General features: G+C 42.6%; 1 protein-coding gene across 6 annotated transcripts in view; it reads left to right on the top strand.

Moving 5' to 3' along the window:
* The window catches only part of LOC141076086 (receptor-type tyrosine-protein phosphatase U-like), a 240061-nt gene that overhangs the window by 111767 nt on the left and 104718 nt on the right, over positions 1 to 23576 (top strand). For all 6 annotated transcript variants that reach the window (XM_073563349.1, XM_073563387.1, XM_073563370.1 and 3 more), the window contains exons 2-8: positions 10066 to 10185; positions 11617 to 11888; positions 17380 to 17461; positions 17536 to 17651; positions 18183 to 18357; positions 18988 to 19281; positions 19444 to 19737. In XM_073563349.1, the coding sequence (XP_073419450.1) occupies positions 10066 to 10185; positions 11617 to 11888; positions 17380 to 17461; positions 17536 to 17651; positions 18183 to 18357; positions 18988 to 19281; positions 19444 to 19737 (1353 nt within the window). The remainder of the gene's footprint in view (positions 1 to 10065; positions 10186 to 11616; positions 11889 to 17379; positions 17462 to 17535; positions 17652 to 18182; positions 18358 to 18987; positions 19282 to 19443; positions 19738 to 23576) is intronic.

The following is a 23576-nucleotide window of genomic DNA, read 5'->3' as shown; positions in this document are numbered from 1 at the left end:
TTCCACATTTCAAAGGACATGGCTAGAAAGTCCTCCTATAATTCAGAACCTGTCTATTGCTGCCTATGGTCCACGATAACTTGGGCAAGACGACTGCCACATAATCAAATATAAAAATAAAGAAAATCTACAATAGAAAAATGTAATTAGGTTGTTGTTCTGTTTCCGACATCTGACTCATAATCCTGATTATCTGCTTGTTAATGTTTACAGTGTTTTTTTGCTCCATCTAGTGACCAGAGTCATAACCGCAGTGTATATTTTACTTTCACTATTGCTTACTTTTCCTTCCACTGCAGTGCTTTCTGGTAAGGTTGCAACGCATCCTGGTAGCCATTGCAAAGAATTATCATTAGTTCAGCCCCCATTTCATTCCAGTTCTCCATTTTCCTTCTGCCTGCATTCAGGAAGCAACTCATTTCTCTTCTCCCCTTGTGATAGCATTGCTGGTATGTATCTATGCTTCCCACGTCTAATTCCTGTCTCATATTAGCCTGCTTAGTTAGTTCTCCCCTGGTTAGCTATTATTGCAGATGATGTATTATGTATATACAGTACAGACCAAAAGTTTGGACACACCTCATTCAAAGAGCTTTCTTTATTTTCATGACTATGAAAATTGTAGATTAACTCTGAAGGCATCAAAACTATGAATTAACACATGTGGAATTATATAATTAACAAAAAAGTGTGAAACAACTGAAAATATTGTATGTCTTATATTCTAGGTTCTTCAAAGTAGCCACCTTTTGCTTTGATTACTGCTTTGCACACTCTTGGCATTCTCTTGATGAGCTTCAAGAGGTAGTCACCGGAAATGGTTTTGACTTCACAGGTGTGCCATGTCAGGTTTAATAAGTGGGATTTCTTGCCTTATAAATGGGGTTGGGACCATCAGTTGTGTTGTGCAGAAGTCTGGTGGATACACAGCTGATAGTCCTACTGAATAGAGTGTTAGAATTTGTATTATGGCAAGAAAAAAGCAGCTATGCAAAGAAAAACAAGTGGCCATCATTACTTTAGGAAATGAAGGTCAGTCAGTCCGAAAAATTGGGAAAACTTTGAAAGTGTCCCCAAGTGCAGTGGCAAAAACCATCAAGCACTACAAAGAAACTGGCTCACATGAGGACCGGCCCAGGAAAGGAAGACCAAGAGTCACCTCTGCTGCAGAGGATAAGTTCATCCGAGTCACCAGCCTCAGAAATCACAGGTTAACAGGAGCTCAGATTAGAGACCAGGTCAATGCCACACAGAGTTCTAGCAGCAGACACATCTCTACAACAACAGTTAAGAGGAGACTTTGTGCAGCAGGCCTTCATGGTAAAATAGCTGCTAGGAAACCACTGCTAAGGATAGGCAACAACCAGAAGAGACTTGTTTGGGCTAAAGAACACAAGGAATGGACATTAGACCAGTGGAAATCTGTGCTTTGGTCTGATGAGTCCAAATTTGAGATCTTTGGTTCCAACCACCGTGTCTTTGTGCGACGCAGAAAAGGTGAACGGATGGACTCTACATGCCTGGTTCCCACCATGAAGCATGGAGGAGGAGGTGTGATGGTATGGGGGTGCTTTGCTGGTGACACTGTTGGGGATTTATTCAAAATTGAAGGCATATCGAACCAGTATGGCTACCACAGCATCTTTCAGCGGCATGCTATTCCATCAGGTTTGCATTTAGTTGGACCATCATTTATTTTTCAACAGGACAATGACCCCAAACACACCTCCAGGCTGTGTAAGCGCTATTTGACCAAGAAGGAGAGTGAAGGGGTGCTACGCCAGATGACCTGGCCTCCACAGTCACCAGACCTGAACCCAGTCGAGATGGTTTGGGGTGAGCTGGACCGCAGAGTGAATGCAAAAGGGCCAACAAGTGCTAAGCATCTCTGGGAACTCCTTCAAGATTGTTGGAAGACCATTTCCAGTGACTACCTCTTGAAGCTCATCAAGAAAATGCTAAGAGTGTGCAAAGCAGTATGAATCCCTGATGAACCCAGTATCGATTGCATGCATATATGTTTTGTTTGTAGTTTCACCACTCGCCAATATGCCATCACGTTCAATAAAGTGCAGATTCAACTACAGTCTCCTTATTGGACCCCGGTATAGTGGTTTAGCTGCCTGTATAAGCTACATGAATTCTGCTTCATTTAGTGAGGACAGAACAGTTGTATTACCCTCTTTGGGACTTTGGGACCGTTTATTTTTTTCATTTTTGCAGTTTATTTGTTCCTCTCCTTCTAGCAAGGGCCATCATTTTTTTTCCATTGATATAGCTTTATGAGGGATTGTTTTTGTGTAATGATTTGGAGTTTTGAAGGACAGCATTGCTTTTACCACATCGTGTACAGAAAAATATGGAAAAAATAATTCTAAGTAAGGTAAAATTGTTGAAAAAAAACTCCAATTCTGCCTTGTTTTTCGTATTTCATTTCCTTTATTGGCAAAATGATTCTCAGTCAATACGATTATAGGGATACCCAGCTTGTATAGTATAGTTTGATTTCAGATTTTAGTGGTGAATTAAAAATCACAAAGATGGAAAAAGTGTGTCGACATTTTCTGAGACCAGTAACTTTTCTATTTTTCTGTTCATGACGTTGAGTGACGGATTACGTTGGCATGCTGAAGTGACATTTTTATTGATTACATTTTGGAGAAGCGATGAAATATTAATCACTTTATTGCATTTTGGTAATAAATGTAAAAATGCAAATTCATAGTTTTAATGTTTTAGTGTTTAGTGTTTTAAATGATTGTATATTTTGATAGACGTGGCTTTTATGGATGTGGCGATACCAATTATGTTTATTACTATTTTTTTTATGTTAAAATTTTTTTGTTTTTTTTAGATTTTAAAACCTTTCTTTAATTTAGTTTTTATTACCAATCCTTATTGAACCTGCGATCATTTGGTTGCTCATACTGCATTACTGAATGTTATAACTCTCAGTGTCCTATGAAGCGCAACCTGTGGAAATCTGATGAAACTGTAATGAAATCTAATGAATCTACGGTATGTTTGTTTCTCTCGTGCGTGAAAAAAAAGTATGTCTGAATGTGCCCTTACAGACATGTAATGAGAGGTGACAGGTCCTGCTGACATTTAGGCTGGGGGTCACACTGTCGTCGATTCATGTGAGAGAATCGGGCCAATTATGCTAATGTCACTCAGGTCTAACTGAGTTGGATTTAAGAGTCATCTGAATGTAATGCTAGTCTCTCGCATTGAGATTATCACAGCACAGGTGCAGAGAAGACGGAGAGTGAAATTTCTTCATCTACTTCATTGCCTCTGTCCGTGGATGTCGGACTGCACTCGAACTCACACCCATAGACTTGTATGGGTGTGTAATATGCTGCAGGTGCTGAGGATGTCGCCACGGATCAGAGACGGACCAAGAGTTAAAGGGTTTATTTACTGGGAATAGATTCTCCACGCAGGGAGAAGCAGTTGGGGTTAAAAGTGACAGAGTAAATGGTAAAACAGTAGAAAGGCTAGGGAAAGCTATTAAACAGTTATACATAATAATTGAAACGGTTAAACTGGAATTCTTGAAACTTATCAGTCTGGGGAAAGCTTGATTGCAGGGTCTCGTTCTCCCACATTGGCACCGACAACAGCGGCGCTTGCAGTCTTTGTAGTCTCTCCTCTGGAAGAAGCTGGGACCTCAGGGGTTAGAGCAGGAAGCAGGGAGATGCTGTGAACCTGAGTCTCCCCTGCTCTAAGTCTCTGTATGATACACTGACAGTCTCTCCACAGGAACGATGCTGCACACACTGGGAAGTCTCTTTGCCACACTCAGGGGTCTCGGCTTGCCACTGTGGTCACAGTGACTGTGCTCATGGGTCACTGTCTCTGCACTGTCAGGGGGGAAGTCTCCTCTGGTCATGGAGGCTACCAAATCCACGTACTCACATACAGCTTTCACTATGTCTCGTACTTCAGTCCCAATCCTCTGACAGGGAGTTCTCTCTCTCTCTCTGGGAGCACCGTGCTGCAGCCTTCTTTCTCTCTGGCGCACTCTCCCTGTCTATGGCACGCTCTGCTCTGTGCCTGGTGCGCTCTCCTTTCACGCCCTCTGCCTGCACAGCTTCCGGTCCACCGCCTCTTCCTGTGCCTCGCTGCCCCTTGCAGTCACATGGTCCAGGGAAGAAAATCTTCCCCCCGGCAACCCTGCTGTCTAGCTAGGTGGTTCTGGATATGGAGCAGGGAAGGTAACCTCCTTTGGGCTCTTCTTCCTCTTCACCCCCTTACAGGTGCATGGGATCCGACTATCGGATGCACCCGCAGCATGCTGCGATTGTTTTCTCATACCAAATCGGCCATGTTATGCACTCGTGTGAGCAAGCCCTTATACTAAACACTAAAATCCTACAATATGGGTAGATGCTATTGACAAAGTAAAGGTCTGGATGTAATACTAAACTGTTTTGTAGATAAGACAATGTACTGTGGGCTATGGAGTCTATTTAAAGCACAGCATAATTTTATTATATCTGTACTTGTTTTATTAGTCATGAGGATGCTAGTATTTGATATGTGGGAATAAGAATATCTACTATTTGACAGTTAGTTACTTAAATAGCGTTTTATGGTGGGTGCAAATGTCATAGAAGACAGCTACATTAAAGCTAGCATTAACAGTGGATGAATAGATGAGAACAACTATGAAGACAAGAATATAGGCAAAAGGTGAAGTTACTATTGTACTCTTTAGAACTTACGACTTGACTTTTTCTGGCACTCTCCTAGACAGTGAATGGAGCAGAAGTCAGTTATGCGTTCCTCCGCTCCATTCAAGATGGGGCACAGCAGGCCTCTGGGTTCCATTCCCTGATCTTGGGATTCTGGGGAGTCCTAACAATCAGACCCCCAGTAATCAGTAAGGTGTCCCCAATCTCATAGTGAATGACTTACAATTTAGTGTATATTGTTGCTATAGGGTACAGCTTTTCTTATCCCTCAGCTATTTGTTTACCAGTTTTCTAAATTGTACCGGTAGTTATTTTTTTTCCAATCCTGTCTTCTATATACCTGCCAAGTAAAATAATTAGCAGCTAATGCAATAAATAACATTTTTAGTTATGTTAAACTGTAGTACCCCTTGAGTACGCCTGAGAAATGCTGAGAGTACTTGCACCAGACTAGGTTTTTTGTATGTTTCCTAATCCCTTGATACGGTGGAGGGAATATGTGAGCGGATTTGTAAGGCCATTGTGTGCTAAATACTTGACTTTTTAAAAGTGGTTTACAATGTATTTATGAATTTAGTGTATAAAGTAGCATATTCCTGTAATCTTTTAATCCTTTCCAGTCATCTACCCTCCGAACTTTCCAATGTATGAAAGATGAAAAATAAAATAAAAATGCCGTTCTGGTAGTCAGAAAGATCTGCAGGAGACTGTGGTATTATTATGATCCCTTTTGGACAATCTTGGTTCAGTTTTGTTTTGTTTGCTGGAACAGCCACATATATCTTTGATTGATGGTTGACCCTGGAAATATAGACACAGAGTTTCCATCTACAGGAGACTGTCTACTCCCATCCTTCCTTTTGTCTTCACTCATCCACTCTCTATATACCTCGCATTTTATTGTCTTGTAGCCGCTCCCCGGTGTTTTAGTCCTGGCCTCAATGTCACTGTGTTGGGTCAATGAGAATGTGATCTATTTGTAAAATGCAGCAAAAATGCCCTCATTTCTAAAGATTCATTTTGTAAGTAATCCAATTTTTTTTATATATATTTTAGTTCGACTAATGACCCTTCACATGCATTGCCAAAACCATTTTCTTGCCTTTGGCGTGCTATCATATTCCATTACATAACCATTTGCAGTTTTCCTTTTGTAATCTGAGGGTTTGCAGATAAAGTTTCTGGTAGCTGTACATTTTGTATGAAAATGATATAGGATTCTTAAAGGATTCTATCATCAGGTTTCCCTTTTCATAAAGTGCTTCCACCACTTTCTTTGCCGTTTCAAAAAAGAGCTTCTGTTTCCCCATTTCACCCTTACAGCCAGGCTACCTAAGAAAAGTGGCTTTATATCTGCCCCTTCTTATCAGCCCTAAGAGGTGTGATGGGTGGGCTTGGACGATGTTCACCCCTCTTGTTACGCTTAGAACTCAGGACGTTTGCTTCTGATATATGTGGATGATGTCCCCTATGTCTTCCAGAATTAGTTGACTATAGCCGTTGAGCTGAAGGTCGGCACATGTCCTTTTCACAATGCCCTACTCAGGGCAGTCAAGTCAACTACCCTATGGTCACCATGCAGTGGCCTTCAGTTAAATGGTGATAGCTAGAGATGGGCACTGCTTGATGCTCAATCAACCTGGGGGTGCTCGGAGAGAAAATTCCATCCTCTGGAAAAAGCTTGAGCTTGCGATTATAATAATAATCTTTATATAGCGCTAACATATTCTGATTTACAATTTGCACACATTATCATCACTGTCCCCAATGGGGCTCACAATCTAGATTCCCTATCAGTATGTTTTTGGAGTGTGGGAGGAAATCGGAGTACCCGGAGGAAACCCACACAAACACGGGGAGAATGTACAAACTCCTTGCAGATGTTGTCCTTGGTGGGATTTGAACCCAGGACCCCAGCGCTGCAAGGCTATCCACTGAGCCACCGTCCTGCCAATTCACTTCCATTATGCTCACTACTCATGTCAAGCACGTCCAAGCTTCCCAAGTGCTCGATTCGAGTACAAAACACTCGAGCATTTCAGTGCTCGATGAGCACTAGTCATAGCAAATGATCCATCGTTCACAAGGGGATGTCATTCACATAAATGACTGGAAAAGTTCATGGATCTTGCAGAAAGCACCACTGTTCTAGTTCCAACCATCAGGCCGCTTGGTGCTGATCTGTATACAGCATAGGAAAAGTATGACTACACGCTCACACCTAGGAATACTTGCCTTTTCTGCAAATATTTTTGGCTGATTTTAAATTAAATTATACAGTAGCTTCAAAGAAAAACAGGTCATTCCCTCCTGTACCAATACAGATCTGTCACAATGCTTGTACTGACTCACCAACCCTTGTACCCACATAAGGAACAGGTGAAGCTTCCTGAAGTAGTGTAGAAGTCATCTTCTAAATTGGTAAGGCAGAGTTCAGATCAGCGAATGTAAAATTGTCTATTTTTCATCCAGAAAAAGGCAGATTATTTTTCAAATATATCATCCGTGTTTTTTTTACATCATTATGGCATGCATTTCATACATGAACAGTATACAAAAGTTAAAAAACCAGAGTCTTGCTCTTATGTTAATATCTACAATGTACGGGTCCATTGTAGAAAAACAGATTCCATATGGATGGTGTCTATATGGCATCCATTTTTTTAATGCATGAGTTTGATCCAAGAACAGATCAGGGCAGTGCATGCTATTTGTTCTATGCTGACGTTTTGCATTAGTGTGTATAGTCTGAATGTTCTCTGTTTTGCATCTGGGCTAGAGTTGAGCGACTTTGGTCGGAGCGGGTTTCGTGAAACCCGAATGACACAAAATTTGAGTCGGATGAAACTGGTCCGACTAGGGCAAAAAAAAGTCGGAGTTTCGTCCTAAACCCAACCCCAAGGCAAGTCAATGGGAAATAAAAGTCGGCATTGAGCAGATGACATTCATCCACTCAATGCCGACTTTTATTCCCTATTGACTTGCATTGGGGTCGGGTTTCGGACGAAACTCCGACTTTTTTTGCCCTAGTCGGACCAGTTTCATCTGACTCAAATTTTGTTTCATTCGGGTTTCACGAAACCCGCTCCGACCAAAGTCGCTCAACTCTAATCCGGGCAACACATGGACGTAACATTCTCTTGTCTGAACAAGCCCTTAGGCTGCAATGCAACCTCAGTCATGAGTTCTGTCATCTTTACTGGAAGGAAAAGTGCAGTATTCCTTTCTGTAAACTAAACTGACCCCATTATAGTCAATAGGGTCCTCCAGGCACTGTTTGTATCTGTCAGGTGAAGGATCCCTTTCCTGCAAAAGTCCAATTTTACTGTTCCTATAATGGAATGGAAAAAAGTAACTCAGAATGCTACTGAGAACCCAGCCTTGGGCTCAAGGGTTGACTCAGACGAATAAATGGAATTAAAAAAATGACAATGTAAATTCAGTTCTGTGTAGTGTTGGAAGCTGGTAACATTTTATAAAAGTAACTGACTCTTGCTTCATGTGAAATGTTTGATTGGTTATGAAGTGATCTTGAAACCATATGTTTTCTCCCTGCAGTCATATGCCAGCGTGCTAATTAAATGATTGAAATAAATGCAGACTAGCAGAGTAAGGCTGCTGTGAGAACCGCTCCAACAACCCTTTTGTAGGCAACGATTGCCACAAGTATTTTGCTTTTTTTACATGTAAATGGCTCAGAGATTCCTAAATTAGCTTCTTGGACATCCCTTATAATTTTTTCTTACTCCCAAACAACCTCTGTAACCACTAGAAGCAATTTAGGAGTCTGTAGTGAGCGATGCGACAAAGGGTACCAATAGCCTTCAGCTCTTGCCATCTTCACTCTGTGTTTCCTTATGGCTGATCCTCTTCACAATAATAGCAGTTACACTTAAAGGGGTTGTCCAGTGAAAATAAGTTATCTTCCAACTCAATTACTGATCCTTTCCTGTCATGGATGGGGAGGAAGAACCTTATAAAAAGTCTGATACTCCCCAAATTTACGTACTTATTTTCAACTCTACCCATCCATGTCCCAAACTCTTTCCTCTCTAGAGTTAATTCTCTATTTTTCAAATACAGTTGGAAAGAAGCGAGGCCCCGTATAAACTCACACACATTGTCACTGCCGAAACGCAGGGGGGGAAAGGGAGCCCCTGACATCAAAAACTATTATTATGCAGCTGTGCTATCCCGATCAGTAGACCTGATAAGAAACTCTAGTGACAAATATTGGGTCAACATAGAAAACATTATCTCACCTATGCCTCTTAGATCCCTCTTACTAACATATACCAAGGGAAGGAAATTCTCCTCTTCCTCCTTGGCTCTGCTTAGGGTCTGGTCGAATCTCCAAGCCTTCTTGATACCTCCCTCGTCCCCATTACTGAGACTCTCAGATGGCTTATCACCATGATTAGTTGTACTAAGGGAGGGAGAGGACCTAGCGCGGAGACTGGGACAAATCTCTATTGATCAGATAATGGCTGGTGGGGCACTCTGTTGTGAATTCTCTTTCTGGGCTCCCTCAGGTGGTTACTGAAGGTAGTGGAGTTGGTCAGACTGACAGAGGCTTGCCAACTGATAATGATAATGATGATTGGAGATCTGGTGTTTCTGACTGGAGTATTTAAGACAGCTGACTTCCTTCAATCCCTGCAGGTGATTTATTTCCTGTGCCTACTGAGGTCTGATGTCTCCTGCTCTGTTCCTACATGGTTCAGCTAAGTGGTTCATTTGCTAATCTTTTTGCATTTGATCTGTTTTTTTCTATCTCTGCTTTGTGCGGGTCAGCTTGCTCCTGCTGGGGCTGTGCTGAATCACCGCCCATATGTTACTGCTTGTGTCAGTTTGTTATATCCCCTGTGATATTGGTCTCTTTTTGCTTTGCTTTCAGTATATACCAGAGTGCTGATATAGTGGGGGCGAAGTCGTGTGACTTCAGTATTTTTTTAAGCATCAGACGTGTTGGTTTTTTCAGGGTTTTTTGCATGATTGCAGACAGTGTCTTTCCTTTCCTGTCCTGTCTAGTCACTCTGGGCCCCATCATTTGCTCAGTCTATTTTTCTGCCTGCGTTTGTGTTTTCATCTTGTCTCACCGACAATATATGTTTGAGGGCTATCTATTCCTTTGGGGTCTCCTCCGGGGCAGTTTAGATTTCACCTTTCTTGCTTTAGGCTGAGTTAGCTCTCTGGCTGTGCCGAGGCGTCTAGGGCATCGTAGGTACGCTCCATGGCTACTGCTAGTTGTGTGGATAGGATCATGGGCAATAGCCCTCTCTTACTCATACTTTTGTCCATATAGCTGAAATATGTATATATAATGTATATATGTATCTTATCGGGTGACTTCTTTGTCTTGTAGCTGGCTGCACATTTGAGGCCCATAGTGATATTGGCCCCTGTGAGGTGACGCAGAGCACACAGGATGACTTTGATTGGCAGTTGGTTCATGACCCTCGTGGAAGCCCTGATCTACCTCAAGGTAAGTTAATATAACCTTTTCTCCGCTTATTTATATGTTTTGTGTAATTTTGCCCTTTACTACACACATTAGTCTTTTATACACTGTTTGTGGAGAATGTCCTGCTACGTGCAAGATCCTCAAGCGTGACCGATTCGACAGGGGGTCAGCAATGGTCAGTAATGTTGTAAGGAGGCATTTCTTTGAGGGGCCGCGCAGCCCTTCACATGCTAGCCAGAAGTACCTTGACTGCCATTAGGTACCGGCATAAGTCCCTAAGACGCATTGTCTAGACCATATGCAGGTGGAATGGGCCATGGGATCCTTCTGATGTGTGACAATGCTAGGCCTAATGTGGCTGAAGTGTGTCAGCAGTTCCTGCCATGAAGTCTTTGATGCTATGGACTGGCCTGCCTATTCGCCAGACCTGAATCCAATTGAGCACATCAGGGACATCATGTTTCATTCCATCCACCAACGCCACATTGCACCACAGACTGTCCAGTTCACTGATGCTATAATTCAGGTCTGGGAGGAGATCCCTCAGGAGAACATCTACTGCCTCATCAGGACCATGCCCAGGCATTGTAGGAAGGTCATACTGTCACGTGGAGGCCACACACATTACTGAGTATCATTTCTTTGTCTTTAGGCATTTCCACTGAAGTTGGATCCACCTTTCATTTGATTTTTCCACTTTGATTTTGAGTATCATTTGAAATCCAGACCTCTATGGGATATTAATTTTGATTTACATTGATCATTTTTATATTTTATTGTTCTCAACGCATCCACTATGTAATGACTAAAGATTTGCAGCTGCGATATTTCATTCAGTGATATCTATGATGTGGTATTTTAGTGTCCCCTTTATTTCTTTGAGCAGTGTATAATAGATCCTTGTTATTACCCTGATTTTTGATAATGCATTGATCTTTTTCCTCGCTTTCATAAAAAATGATGTATTTTATAATATTGAATCGAATCTGTCAAGACTTTTGCTATGTAAACTGAGAGCATCACGATGTAGGGGCAGAGACCCTGACTCCAGCGAAGTGTCACTTACAGGGCTGTGTTTTGCTGTTTCAATACAATCAGCAGGAGATTATCACTACAGGACAAGTGGCTTCATATCACCTAGTCTAACCCTGCCCCCACCACTGATTAGCAGCTTTCTGACACTTTACAATGTACACAGCAAGCTGTCAAACAGGAGTGTTGGAGGGTCTATACATGCCTCCTCAACATCTCAGCTCTTCTAGAGAAAGTCTTTTTCACAGCTGCTGTACTCAGTAAGCTAAATGATACAGAGTTGGAATTAGGGGCTCTGTCCCTACTTTATGCTACGATCGGATAAGATAGGAAAAACAGGCTCACAGATTCCTTTTAATGAAGATCTATATAATTCACTATGGCATCAGATTCACTGTTATGAATGTTTTACCCATGTAGGTTCTTACCTTTTGGTCAACTCATCGGAACATGTGTCAGGGAGGCGGACTCATCTCCTCTTTCAACCCCTAAGTGAAAATGATACCCACTGTTTGCAGTTCAGTTACCTTCTGCATAGCAGAGATGCAAGAGGTCCTGGCTCTTTACGGGTATATGTGCGAGTCAATGGTGGACCTTTGGGCACAGCTGTTTGGGAGGTATCAGGACCACGCGGAAAGCAGTGGCAACAGGCCGAACTTGCTGTTAGTACTTTCTGGCCAAGTGAATATCAGGTAATTAATCATCTGGAAAAATTTGCACTATGTAACTTTACAGCAGTACTGTGACCTATGCACACTGCACTGTCTCTCTAGAAGTGAAAAAGTTGTTGGCGACTATTGAAATTTCTGTGGTCGTAGCATGACTTTTCACCCCGCCAGCTATGCTGCAATTTCACTTCGACTTTCCAATGAACCTTCCTACTGTGGAGCCTTAAGGTACTGTCACACTTAGCGATGCACCAGCGATCCCGGCCAGCGATATGACGCGGTCAGGATCGCTGGTACATCGCTAAGTGGTCGCTAGTGAGCTGCCACACAGGCAGATCTCACCAGCGACATCGCAGGGGTCGGGGGTCGCTACTTACCTGTCAGACGAGGCGATCCTGCGTCCTCCCGCCCGGCTCCACGCGTCGCTCGTCTCCACAGCAGGAAGCCCCAGCAGGAAGATGACGACGAGAAACGGTCCAGGACGTTCTCGCGCGATCAGCGATAACCAGCGGGGGAGCGGTCGGAGGTAAGTATCAGACATAGCGATATCGCTAGCAATATCACTATAACGTCACAAAAAACAGTGACATTATAGCGATATTGCTAGCGCTATTTCTAGCGATATCGCTTAGTGTGACAGGCCCTTTAACCTACCTTTGTCCTTGAATTAATAACTGTTCAATTTGTTTGACTATTGAGCCTTGTTGGATTTATTTTTTTCTTATTTACAAGAAAGTTAAAATGTATTATGACCCTGACATTGAATTGTTACTGTAAACAAAATGTAGTACATTAAGCCAATGTATAATTGTCACACTGCCTTCAATAACCCTGAGAATATCTGATCATTCAGCGTATAATATAATACGTGAATGTTGCTATTGTCACATCCCTAAGTGAGATTTCTAAATTGTCAGGTATAACCTTCAGGTTGTGTTAAGCCCCCGTCACACTAAGCGAGATCGCTGCTGAGTCGCAAGTTTTGTGACGCAACAGCGATCTCGCTGTGTGTGACACGTATCAGCGTCTGGCCCCCCCGCTGGGTATTGCTGATCATGCTCTAATGTCGTGGGCCATTTTTTGATCGTTGGTCTCCCGCTGGCCAGCACGCATCGCTGCGTGTGGCAGCGGGAGACCATAGATCAGCGAGCTCCCAGCGCTGTAAGCAGACGCTGGGAGCTGATATCCAAGGTAAACAGCGGGTAACTTAGCGACGCACGCGCTTAGATACCCGCTGTTTACCTTGGATACCAGCTCCCAGTGCAAGCACGTTGGTATCCAGGGTACACAGCGGGTAACTAAGCGACGCGCTCGCTTGTTACCCGCGTCGTCGCTGGTTCTGATCGCTGGTGAGATCTGCGTGTTTGACAGCTCACCAGCGATCATGTAGTGACACACCAGCGATCCTGACCAGGTCATATTGTCGGGATCGCTGGTGCGTCGCTTACTGTGACGGGGGCTTTAGACTCCAGACAGCCATCTTTAGCTTATATTTTGTCTGCGTTCTTGTACCATTCTTATAGAATTCAGCCAGAGCATCTAAACAGATTTTACTCAAGTATGCACATAGGGTGTGAATAATGCCACATTAAACCTCAAATGAAGGCTGAGTTAACGTAAGTTGAAGACATTTCTTGCAAATCATAGAATTTTGGGGTTCTATAATCCAGACATTATCAAAAGCATTGCTCCTCTGGCTTGGATTTACATTCCTTTTTTTCTGGCATTATTAGTGGTCTCAAACATCATCTCAATAATACATCAGATGATCGATTAGACAGGACCCTAATTTTAAAGGGAAAGTGTTGCATGAAACATTTTCACCACATTTGGCGTCATGTTATGGAGATACACAGTTTTCTGCAAAAAAAGGGACTGTGGACTAAGGAGTCTAATAGGTGGTCCTACTGTACATAGTGATTCACATTTTTTTTTCTGTATGCACACTTACTATTTTTAAGAATGGCCAATCCCTAATTGGGACTGTCTTCTGAACTCAAGCCCACAATGAGCGTGAATTTAAATCATCTACAAGTTTTGCTGAACCTTTTGCAAAATATATATCAATCTATGACTCCTATGACCCTAGTTAATATAGACTTGCTTATGAAAATGCCAAGTGGCTGTAAAGCTGTCTTCAGTGTAGAAAGGGGCTACTTTGAGTAATATAAGGTTTAATGCATAATATGGTTTGTTTCACATGAGTTTCTTTACCTTTTGTTATAATTTGCTCCTTTGCTGCCTTCAGCCTGAGCCTACAGTGTGCACATTGCCAAAAGAATAAAGCCATTGCATGAGCAGATGTGTCCAAACTTTTGACAGGTATCGTAGGTCCTGCGCTGAGATCCACAAGTATGGATGGCACTGAGGACATGTCGGTATCTCTCTCTAACAGCAGCGGCCAAAGCTGAGGTCCAGTTGCTTCTGATAACCATTTCGATGCCACTGTCAACCTCTGACGGTAGCATTTAAATGATGATGGGTGACAAAGGTAGGTAGCGACTTGCTGAAGGTCCCTGTCACTGTCACCTTGGTCCACTTGTGAAGCTCAGCCATGGGTTGAGCTTCATAGGAGACCGCAATTTACACTATATGCTATAGTACTACAGCTGCAATATCTATACTATATTTTTCAGTATTGCATATATTGTATGTAGTACTATAGACTGCAATATCGCATTCTATAGTATGTGTTCAAATTATCAAATTCTGGTAAGTTCAAGTCCACTAGGGAAACTAAAACAAAAATTTAAAAAAGTTTTTAAAACTCTAGAAAAAAAATTCTAAAAAATTCAAATAACCTCCTTTTCCCCCATTAAAGATATATAAGTAAAAAAATAAACATATTCAGTATTTCCACGTTCATCAATGTCTTTTAAAATATTAAATGAATTAACCAGTATGGTAAATACCATAAAGAGAATACTCAAAATGACAGAATTGCATTTTTTCACTTCCACATCTCCCTAAAAAATACACTAAAAAGCGATCAAAAAACAAGCTCTCACACAGCTCCATTGTTGTAAAAGTTTTCTTTACAAACTTCTGAATTGATTCGCCTCTTAAATAAAAAAAAAATATATATGTAAGCTTTGTATTCCTGTAATTGTACTGATGTGGAGAATTGAGGCGCCCTGCAAAAACAGGCGTCATACAAGTCTGTGAACTCTGATGGTGTGAGAAGCCAGCTCTTCAGCCATTTTTACACCCATACAGATGTAATTATTGTAAGGGATATTGTGAAGTTTTGTAGCAACCCTCCATAAAAGAACGACTAAGCCCAGGAGAAGCAGCCCTGCGCCCTGTGCCGTTGCTGCCGAGACTCCAGTAAAATCTGTGCAGCTGCATGGGACATAGTGCCCTGCGCGATTCAAGAAGAGCCCAACTGCCAGACGAATCAGAGGAGAAATGTCTAGACACGATCCTTAGGTGTCAGCAGTGGGAAGAGAGCTGAGGTACCTTCCTGTAAGATTGAGGTGCCATGGACGCCAAGGTCCAGGCTGAGGTGAGAAGTTTTGGTGCACATATAGTGCTATATGCAGCGGGAGTGAGGAGCGCTGCTACACATTACTGGAATAGAGCTGGTTCACTAAACCATAAGAGGCTGTTGGCGCAGAAGTACTGAATAACTGTGAAGAGCTGTAATCATCATCATCAACTGCTCCAATAACAGCAAGTTGTTTTTTCTCTTTTGTGCCTGAGGTCTAGACATTGTTTATCGAGACATTGTTTATTGATCCTGCATCCCTCCCACAGCTTCTCCCTTTTTATTCTGCTGAAGACGGCCCTCCGGATGATGAGACCAATGTGACAGCTGCCTGACATTACGCCCTGGCTCGGTGGAGGCCAACCCAGACAGAATCATGTTTACATGTCATTTTACCATAAAAAGAAAAACCCCTTCTTTTCCAATACCTACAAGCTAAGAGTTATGTAACAAAAATACTAGAACATCTTCCCAAATAGCCACCAATTACAAATTCATCCATGTCGCCCTGGATTATGAGCAATTTCAATTTCAGCTAACAAAATGGCAGAACGTGTTACCCACCTTGTCCTGCAGCACCATTCTGAAAGCTTTAGATCAAGCCCACAAATTCCTCCCTTGAGCTTGTTTTCTAGAAATGAGACTGAAAATTTGTCATGGATCTTATTTAACTCCGCAAAAAGGTCATAGAATGGGGCTGTACACAACCTCCATGTACTTACTGAGCTGCCTCCTACGGACCCAGTGGTCATGTGATTGATGGTTGTAGTGAGGGAGCCGAAACTGCTGGGTCCTAGAAGTTCCAGTCATCTCTGCTATGAAGCCAGGAGGCTAAATTTCCAGTGTAAATGGGGCTAATATGCCAATCCCAGTTACAGGAAAAATCAGTTAAGAAATTAAGTAATTAAATGTTGAAATGTCCCCCCGTAGATCTTTTATTACCCTTTTGGATGCCAATGTGATAAATAAATGAAAAATAAATACGGTAAATAAAAAAGCAGAAAGAAAATAAACACATTAAAAAAGTCACTGCCAAAATTGTCCGATAGATAAAAATGAATTGCTACAGAACAAATTGTAAAGTGAATTTTAGTGTTCCTTTGTGAAAAAAAGAGTATATGAAAATAAGACAAAAAATAGATCTCACAAATCATAAAAAAGATGGAAAAGTTATTTGCATATCTGAATGAGAAAAAAATGTCACAGTTCTGAAATATCCCAAAAATATACCTGGTCAGACACAGGGGGAAAATGGCCTGATACATTTTGTGTGAGACAAAGCCCACAATAGTGGTTTAGTCTTGGCATACTGGCAACTGAATTAAAGGGGTAGTTCCATCTCCAAGATCCTATCCCAATATGTAGTAGTTGTAATAATAATAATATTAGCAAGGACCTCCAATTACAAATGTAGCATAGTTTTTATGCCTCACAATGTCTCTTTCCTCATGTGCAGGCATTGCAAGACCTTAGGTATCCATGGTTACGACCACTAGCTGTCACTATATCAGTGGTCGTAACCATGGATACCTAAGGCCCTGCAATGCCTGCACATGAGGAAAAAGACATAGTGAATAAGAAAAACTATACTACATTTTACTTGTAGGTATTTGCTATTATTATTAGTATTAGTAGTAGTAGTAGTATTACACCTACTAGATATTTGGATAGGATTTTAGAGATGGGAATACCCCTTTAAGGCATAACTGACCAACATCCTGTATCTGAAGCAAGCAGTATGTAATAATTAAGAAAAGTGCTGGCACACAGGATTACAAAATGACTGGTACGTGGCATGGTCTTATGGAGCTGAAATAATGCGAACAGTTGGCAACACTGCTAATCCAGTACAAACTGATTACTACAAGTGTATTGTTGCTGTAGTCGCTGTCCCATACCTTGCTTTGTAGCAATATACTATGTAATGTCAGAATAATACCAATAGTGGAGCCCTAAGTACAAAGAAACTAGGTTTTTGTTTTTAATTGGTCACTCTGCTATTGGATCTGTTTTTGCGTTTTATTGTAGGTACTGTTTGAAGCGGAGGTGTCAGGAACTCCACTAGGATACATTGCACTGGATGATATTCTTCTTCTTAGTTACCCCTGCAGTGAGTAATTCAGAGCCTGACACTTTGGTCTTATAGGAAATGAAAAGTCTCTTTAACGACTTCTTCTCTCACAGCCCAGGCTCCTCACTTCTCCCGGCTTGGGGAGGTGGAAGTTAACGCTGGGCAGAATGCCACATTTCAGTGCCCTGCTGCTGGCAGGGCAAATGAAGGCGAGACCTTCCTTCTGCAGGTGAGAAGAAGCGTCATTTATGAACACTGAACCGAATGGGGTATATAGATGGCAGGGGTTTGAATAGGATGGCATGAAGCCAATTAGGGAATGTGGCGTCTGAATGCGAACAGAGATGCCTATGGTTATTGTGTCGGTGACACAATTCCTCAGTATGACTACATTGTGCCTATTCAGCTGCGAGTACGACTTTTCTGTGCAATGCAGATGAACATAAAGTTTGCAGAAGAAAGTATAAGTTTCTATGGTTACGTCTTGAACAAATGATAGCGTCTACTCATAGTTTAACTTTGGTATAATTTAGTGATTGCAGCGCTCCTGGGAAATGAGTAGTTGATGTGTCAAAGGAATGTGATGGGGTACATTCATTCATAAACTGAGTAATCACGTTCATTCACAAGCCGGATATTCATACAAAGTACTGCGTAAGACACTTGTCTCGGCTGAATACGCTTTTGTGAAGATCACGGTTGAGATGCAACCTCTGACTCGGATTGGTTTTAATCATCTAAATTTATTGTCGGTTTACAGAGGCAAAATGGAGGCATCACATCTTCAGGGATAATTCAACATGTCAGTCACTGGCGGCTCTTGGCTTCTTTCCAGCTGTTTGAAGCTGGAAGAGATGATCAGGACCTATATCGCTGTGTGAGTCGCTCCATTTTTGGTGCAGGAGTGTCCAACTTTGCTGAGCTTGTGGTGAAAGGTGAGAGCAGAAAATATATGATTATCCTTCCGAAGATTTGTCTTTACTGTTGTGTGTTCACCCTGGGATTTTTTGCTGAGTTTTTGGAGCAGAAACTTTCCAAAAACCACTGAGTTCACATACCTCTAGGTTTTGATCAGATAGTTGGGGTATCTGCAGATGACATCTTTGAGAAGCTAGCATACCACCCAAGTTTTATCACACAAGGATGATGATTTAGGAGACGCTGGCGGTGATTTTCCTCATGTTGCTGGCGTTTTTTTAACTTGTATATATAAAATAATGTGCAAACTTCCAAGTGGAAGCCACCTAAAGAATGATTAGGTCCCTTTTTTAAGCTGCTTGGCATATTGGAAACTTGAAAAGGATAAAAGGAGCTCCAAAGACTGAACATATGAACAGAAAGTCAATTTCACATTGAAGTGCATGTGTTCATTCTTTTTAATACTTAAAAAGGCAATTTTTGGACCAATTTTGCTCCTTAAAAATCAATTTTTGAATGAATCTCCAGTTTTTCACCTCCTGCTTCCATTCCTTTAGCATTTGTAATATCCAAATTAATCACATTGCTGTCCTGAATCACTTTGTTACTGATCTCATACTAACCTATTATCACTCAATATCACACAGAACCACCAACGCCTATAGCTCCACCTCAACTTCTAAGGGCTGGTCCCACCTATTTGGTTGTACAACTAAATACTCGCTCCATTACCGGTGATGGGCCCATCGTGCGCAGGGAAATTGAGTATCGTGTGAGTGGTGGATCCTGGCGGGAAAGGCATGCTGTCACTTCACACACATACAAGCTGTGGCACTTGGACCCTGATTCACAGTATCACCTGTCTGTGTTACTCACTCGGCCTGGTGAGGGGGGCACTGGGAGACCTGGACCTGCACTCATCAGCAGGACAAAGTGTGCAGGTAGGAGACCTTATGAATATAATGTATGTGTCAAGTGAATTTTTTAGGATCCAACAAGCAGTGTCATAGTGTTTAGAGTCCACAGTACCATTTTATGCCAAATGACATTTAGCGAACCAGAGATGACATTTATAAACTGTTCAATTTTTGTCCTCCTTGCAGAGCCCATGCGAGCACCCAAAGGCCTTTCATGCACAGCAGAGCAACCGCGCCAACTAACTCTGCACTGGGAAGCGGTTGGCTTTAACATCACCCGCTGTCATACCTACTCAGTGACGCTGTGTCACCACCATGAATCCAGCACTTTGCAAGACTGTGTAACAGTGGAGGGGGGTGCTAGCCAGTATACCCTTCGTTCTCTCCCTCCGTACAGTGCTGTACACTGTCGTCTTGCAATATCTAATCCAGAGGGCCGAAAAGAGGGCAAGGAGGTTACTTGCTATACGCAGGAAGATGGTTTGTATCATCAGCTTGTTTTGCCTGAGAGTTTCCCACTGCTAAAATCACAGCTAAGGCTGGAGTCACACACAACGTATAAAAAATTGGTCCGCTTTTCACACACGAGAATCGCAGAAATGTTTCATGAACAGTGATCCGTATGTCATCAGTGTGCAATGCGAGGTTGCGATTTCCTTGAATCAAAGTATCCGTGTGACATCCGTATGGTGAGATTTTCTCTCTGGTTTGCAAAATGGACATATAGTGGGTCCATAGCCTCAAATATTCGTGAATAATTATATAGTATATATATCTAATAAATAAAGCTCAAGTGTGTGTATGTATGTATGTATGTGTGTGTGTATGTCCAGGATTGGCATCCGCACCGTCGCAGCTACAGCCACAAAATTTGGCACAGTCACACATCTGGACCCCGAGAGCGTCATAGACTATGTTGTGAGGCGAAATTTAAACCCCGCGCGTTCCAATTCACCAAATAATTTTGCCCCTATCTACATATTGGGGAAAAAGTGTGTGTGTATCAAGCCCCACCTCTCATTATGATGTCATAATGGTTGCCATGGTGATGCTGATGTCATCATAGGTTGCAAGCCCCGCCCCTCATTATGATGTCATAATGGTTGCAAGGGCGACTAGTGTTGAGCATTCCGATACCGCAAGTATCGGGTATCGGCCGATACTTGCTGTATCGGAATTCCGATACCGACTTCCGATATTTTTTCAATATCGGAAGTCGGCATCGGAATCGGAAGTTCAAAGTTGATTGACAGCTGAAATGACGTCATCATGATGCGCCGTCATTTCGGGCCTTCCGGGGGTCTCTGCCGGCCTGCCGGGGGGCTGTGTGGACTGCCCGGGGTCTGTACCGGCCTGCCGGGGGGCTGTGCCGGCCTGCCGGTGGTCTGTGCACCCTGTGGGGGTCTGTACCGGCCTGCCGGGGGGCTGTGCCGGCCTGCCGGTGGTCTGTGCACCCTGTGGGGGTCTGTACCGGCCTGCGGGGGGCTGTGCCGGCCTGCCGGGGGGCTGTGCTGATGTCCGGGGGTCTGTGCAAGCATCGTCCGATGGGACTATAAGTCCCATCTGGTGATGCCTGCTACCATGACAGTGATTGACACATTAGCCAATGATGGGACAGTAGTAGTCCCATCATCCGGCTAATGTGTTAAATGTTAAAAAAAAAAAAATACTACATACATACTACATACATACTACATGCATGCTACATACATACTACATGCTACATACATACTACATATATACTACATGCATGCTACATACATACTACATGCTACATACATACTACATATATACTACATGCATGCTACATACATACTACATGCTACATACATACTACATATATACTACATGCATACTACATACATACTACATACATGCTACATACATACTGCATGCTACATACATACTACATACATACTACATACATACTACATACATACCACATATATACTACATACATACTACATGCATGCTACATACATACCACATACATACTACATACATACTACATACATACTACATGCATGCTACATACATAACACATATATACTACATGCATGCTACATACATACTACATGCATGCTACATACATAACACATATATACTACATGCATGCTACATACATACTACATGCTACATACATACCACATACATACTACATACATACTACATACATACTACATGCATGCTACATACATACTACATGCTACATACATACTACATATATACTACATGCATGCTACATACATACTACATGCTACATACATACTACATACATACTACATGCATGCTACATACATACTACATGCTACATACATACCACATACATACTACATACATACTACATGCTACATACATACTACATATATACTACATGCATGCTACATACATACTGCATGCTACATGCATGCTACATACATACTACATACATACTACATGCTACATACATACCACATATATACTACATACATACTACATACAATACATTCATACAATACATACATAGACATACAGTACATATAACATAGAGTAACATACTTACCAATACTTGTCACATTGTTCCCCGAAGCCATTGTCTTTTACGGAATAAATATTAACATAACAAACCACAAAAATGCTCACCCACGATCCGAAGCAGTCCACGAGTGTGTCCCACGACGATCTTGGGTAGAGAACTGCAGCATCAGCTGATGCTGCCGTTCTCTACGGGCTGCAGGAATCCAATGACGGAAGGTAGGTATCCTTCCGCATTGTATTCCTCCGCCACTTAAAAAAAAAAAGTCCCTAGTCTCACTTTATGCCATTGCTGCGTGGGAAATTCCACCGGAGCCTGCACAGACCACCGGCAGGCCGGCACAGCCCCCCGGCAGGCCGGCACAGCCCACCGGAGCCTGCACAGACCACCGGCAGGCCGGCACAGCCCCCCGGAGCCTGCACAGACCCCCTGGCAGGCCGGCACAGCCCCCCGAAAGGCCCGTACAGACCCCAGAGAGGCTGTACAAGGCAAAAACAGGATTTTTCTTATTCCGATACCGGAAGTCCCATAGACTTGAATGGGACTTCCGGTATCGGAATCGGCGATACCAATACTTTTTTTTAAGATCGGCCGATCCATTCCGATCCGATACTTTGAAGTATCGGACGGTATCGCTCAACTCTAATGGCGACGCTAATGTCATAATAGGTTGCAATGGCGAAGATGCTGTCACAATGGTTGCAATGGTGATGATGATGTCTTAATAGGTTGCAATGGTGACGGTTATGTCATAATGGTTGCCATGGTGATGATGATATCATAATGGGTATATGGGCCCTGGACTATGGGATGGAGGATCTGTGATCGGTATATGGGCACTGGACTGTGGGATGGAGGATATGTATGACGGGTATATGGGCACGGGACTATGGGATGGCGGATATGTATGATGGGTATATGGGCACGGGACTATGGGATGGAGGATATGTATGATGGGTATATGGGCATGGGACTATGAGATGAAGGATCTGTGATGGGTATATGGGCACTCGACTATGGGATGGCGAATATGTATGATGGGTATATGGGCATGGGCCTATGGGATGGTGGATATGTATGATGGGTTTATGGGCATGGGACTATGGGATGGAGGATAATTATAATTTGTTATAACTAACCACAGTTAGTTACTATGCCCGGGCAGCGCCAGGCTCTTCAGCTAGTATGTATACAATGTATTGTTTAGTGTTCCCTTTATTTTTTTGAGCAGTATATATATATATGTCAGTGGGGCACATCTATATATATATATATATATATATATATTTCATATAGAGGTAGAGAGCAGAATAGGTAAAATTTTGGAGCTGTAGGTGTTAAATTAAATAATTGATTCACGGAAAAAACTGGCGTGGGCTCCCGCCCAATCTTCTCCACCAGAGATGGCAAGCCAGTGACTGAAAGCACATATTAATAACCAAGAGAGGGACCATTGTTTTTGGGCCCCCCCTGGCTAAAAAAATCTGCCCCCAGCCACCCCAGAAAAGATGCATCTGTAAGATGTGCCAATTCCAGCACGTACCAGCTCTCTTCCCATTGCCCTGTTAATGTCACCTTACAATAGCAAGGTGACATTAACCACTTATTACCCCATATGCCACCCCTACAGGGCAATGGGAAGAGAGCGGGTAAGCGCCTTTTCTGGGGTGGCTGGGGGCAGATTTTTTTTAGCCGCGGGGGTGTAAAAACCATGGTCCCTCTCTTGGCTATTAATATGTGCTTTCAGTCACTGGCTTGCCATCTCTGGCGGAGAAAATTGGACAGGAGCCCACACCAGTTTTTC

This window comes from Dendrobates tinctorius, unplaced genomic scaffold (genome assembly GCF_039654945.1).
Source record: "Dendrobates tinctorius isolate UK_male_01 unplaced genomic scaffold, ASM3965494v1 ptg000015l, whole genome shotgun sequence".
NCBI lineage: Eukaryota > Metazoa > Chordata > Amphibia > Anura > Dendrobatidae > Dendrobates > Dendrobates tinctorius.
The sequence above is the reverse complement of the archived record's forward strand: the minus strand, read 5'-3'. Positions and strand labels throughout refer to the sequence as shown.